The 1,443-nt window shown below is 64.2% G+C and overlaps 2 protein-coding genes across 2 annotated transcripts; one reads left to right on the top strand and one right to left on the bottom strand.

Annotated features, from left to right (window-relative positions):
• Nucleotides 1–96: 96 nt before the first annotated feature.
• On the top strand, nucleotides 97–1,443 carry KVP18_005262 (uncharacterized protein; the record flags this gene model as incomplete). Its single annotated transcript, XM_067949663.1, has 2 exons — nucleotides 97–136; nucleotides 160–1,443. Coding segments are annotated over 2 exons (1,324 nt in total), but the record flags the coding sequence as incomplete, so codon positions are not given.
• On the bottom strand, nucleotides 471–746 carry KVP18_004948 (uncharacterized protein; the record flags this gene model as incomplete). Its single annotated transcript, XM_067958053.1, has 1 exon — nucleotides 471–746. The coding sequence occupies one exon, from the start codon at nucleotides 744–746 to the stop codon at nucleotides 471–473; it is 276 nt and encodes a 91-aa protein (XP_067806242.1).

The following is a 1,443-nucleotide window of genomic DNA, read 5'->3' as shown; positions in this document are numbered from 1 at the left end:
ATCATCTGGCATTTTTCTAGCTTTCTCGATCACATGCCCTGCCAGTGAGCATGGCTCGTCAGAGGCCATCCAGGACTTCCAGGTATCGTCGCACTGATGAGGCTTCATGTTGCAGTATGCATTGTATACACTACGCGTGCTAACACAAGGGGGATACAGCGATCTGGGTGCAGCCGCACCCTACAACCCGGCCAACAACCCGGGAAGCCCCGGCTGCGCGGGATCCCCTCGTTCCGGAGAAAGGCGAGCCCCGGGCCGGAAGCGAGTCGCGGAAGAGGAACCGCCCCGGCCCCAAGTCAGAGGCTAGGAGCAACCCTCATGCGAAGTTCTTCGCCCCCGCCTGGGAGTACGGCCCGCGAACGGACTACACCGGGTGCGGCTTCGTGCTCCCCCTGAGCGACTCCCTCGAGGGGGGGTCCGTTCCCACCAAAGCCGATTCCTTTTCACCCCTGAGCTCCCCGCACTCCGAGTCAAAGCAGGTCGATTCCGTCCCAGTCCAGGCGCCCCTTCCCCCGGGCGAAGATCTTCACGCCCCTCCCCCGGGAGCCCCCTCCCAAGAGCAGGAGGAAGCCCCGGGTGCAGAGCCGAGTCGCGCCCCCCCGTCGGGAGACGCGCAAGAGAAGGCGGTGGAGCTCCTCGAGACGAATGCCTCCGAGGAAGGGCAGGCGACCCTCCAGCAGCTTTTGCAGAGATACGATGGGCTCTGGAGGGGGGAGCGACGGGGCTGCGCCCAGGCTATGAGCCATCGCATCTCCGTCACCTCGGATCGTCCGATCGTCACACGGCCCCGGTCTTTCACCCCCGCCCAGCAGCGAGTGCTCCAGGAGGAGCTCCGCTCCATGCTGGACGCGGGGGTGATCGAACCCTCCAACTCCCCTCACGCGAGCGAGGTTGTCCTGGTAAGGAAGAAGGACGGGGGTTGGAGGGTCTGCATCGACTTTCGCCAGGTTAATGATCTCACCGTCCCGGACCAGTACCCCCTGCCCCGGATTGCCGACCTCATCCGTGAGGTCCGGCAATCCCGGTTCTTTGTGGCACTTGACCTTCGGGCGGGCTACTGGCAGGTTAAGATGGAGGCCGATAGTATTCCGTACACGGCTTTCCGGTGTACGGGCGGGCTGTACCAGTTTACGGTCATGCCTTTCGGGTTGCGCAACGCCCCGGCCACCTTCCAGCGGATGGTTGACTGCCTCCTGGGGGACCTGAGGTACGGGGGGGTGCTGGCCTACCTGGACGACATACTAGTCCACGGGGCTACGGAGGAGGGGACCCTGACCCTCCTGGCGGAGGTGTTCCGGCGGCTCTCTGTGGCCGGCCTGACCCTCAATCTGAAGAAGTGTACCTTCTTCCCCAAGCGCCTCCACTACCTTGGGCAGGTCATCGAGGAAGGGCTGCTCCTGCCAGACCCGAGCCGGGTACAGCAGCTTCAGGCTTGGAAGGTCC

The sequence above is a fragment of a genome (assembly GCF_019968955.1).
Source record: "MAG: Porospora cf. gigantea A chromosome Unknown PgA_NODE_7963_length_1443_cov_2400.32, whole genome shotgun sequence".
Lineage (NCBI taxonomy): Eukaryota > Apicomplexa > Conoidasida > Eugregarinorida > Porosporidae > Porospora > Porospora cf. gigantea A.
The sequence above is the reverse complement of the archived record's forward strand: the minus strand, read 5'-3'. Positions and strand labels throughout refer to the sequence as shown.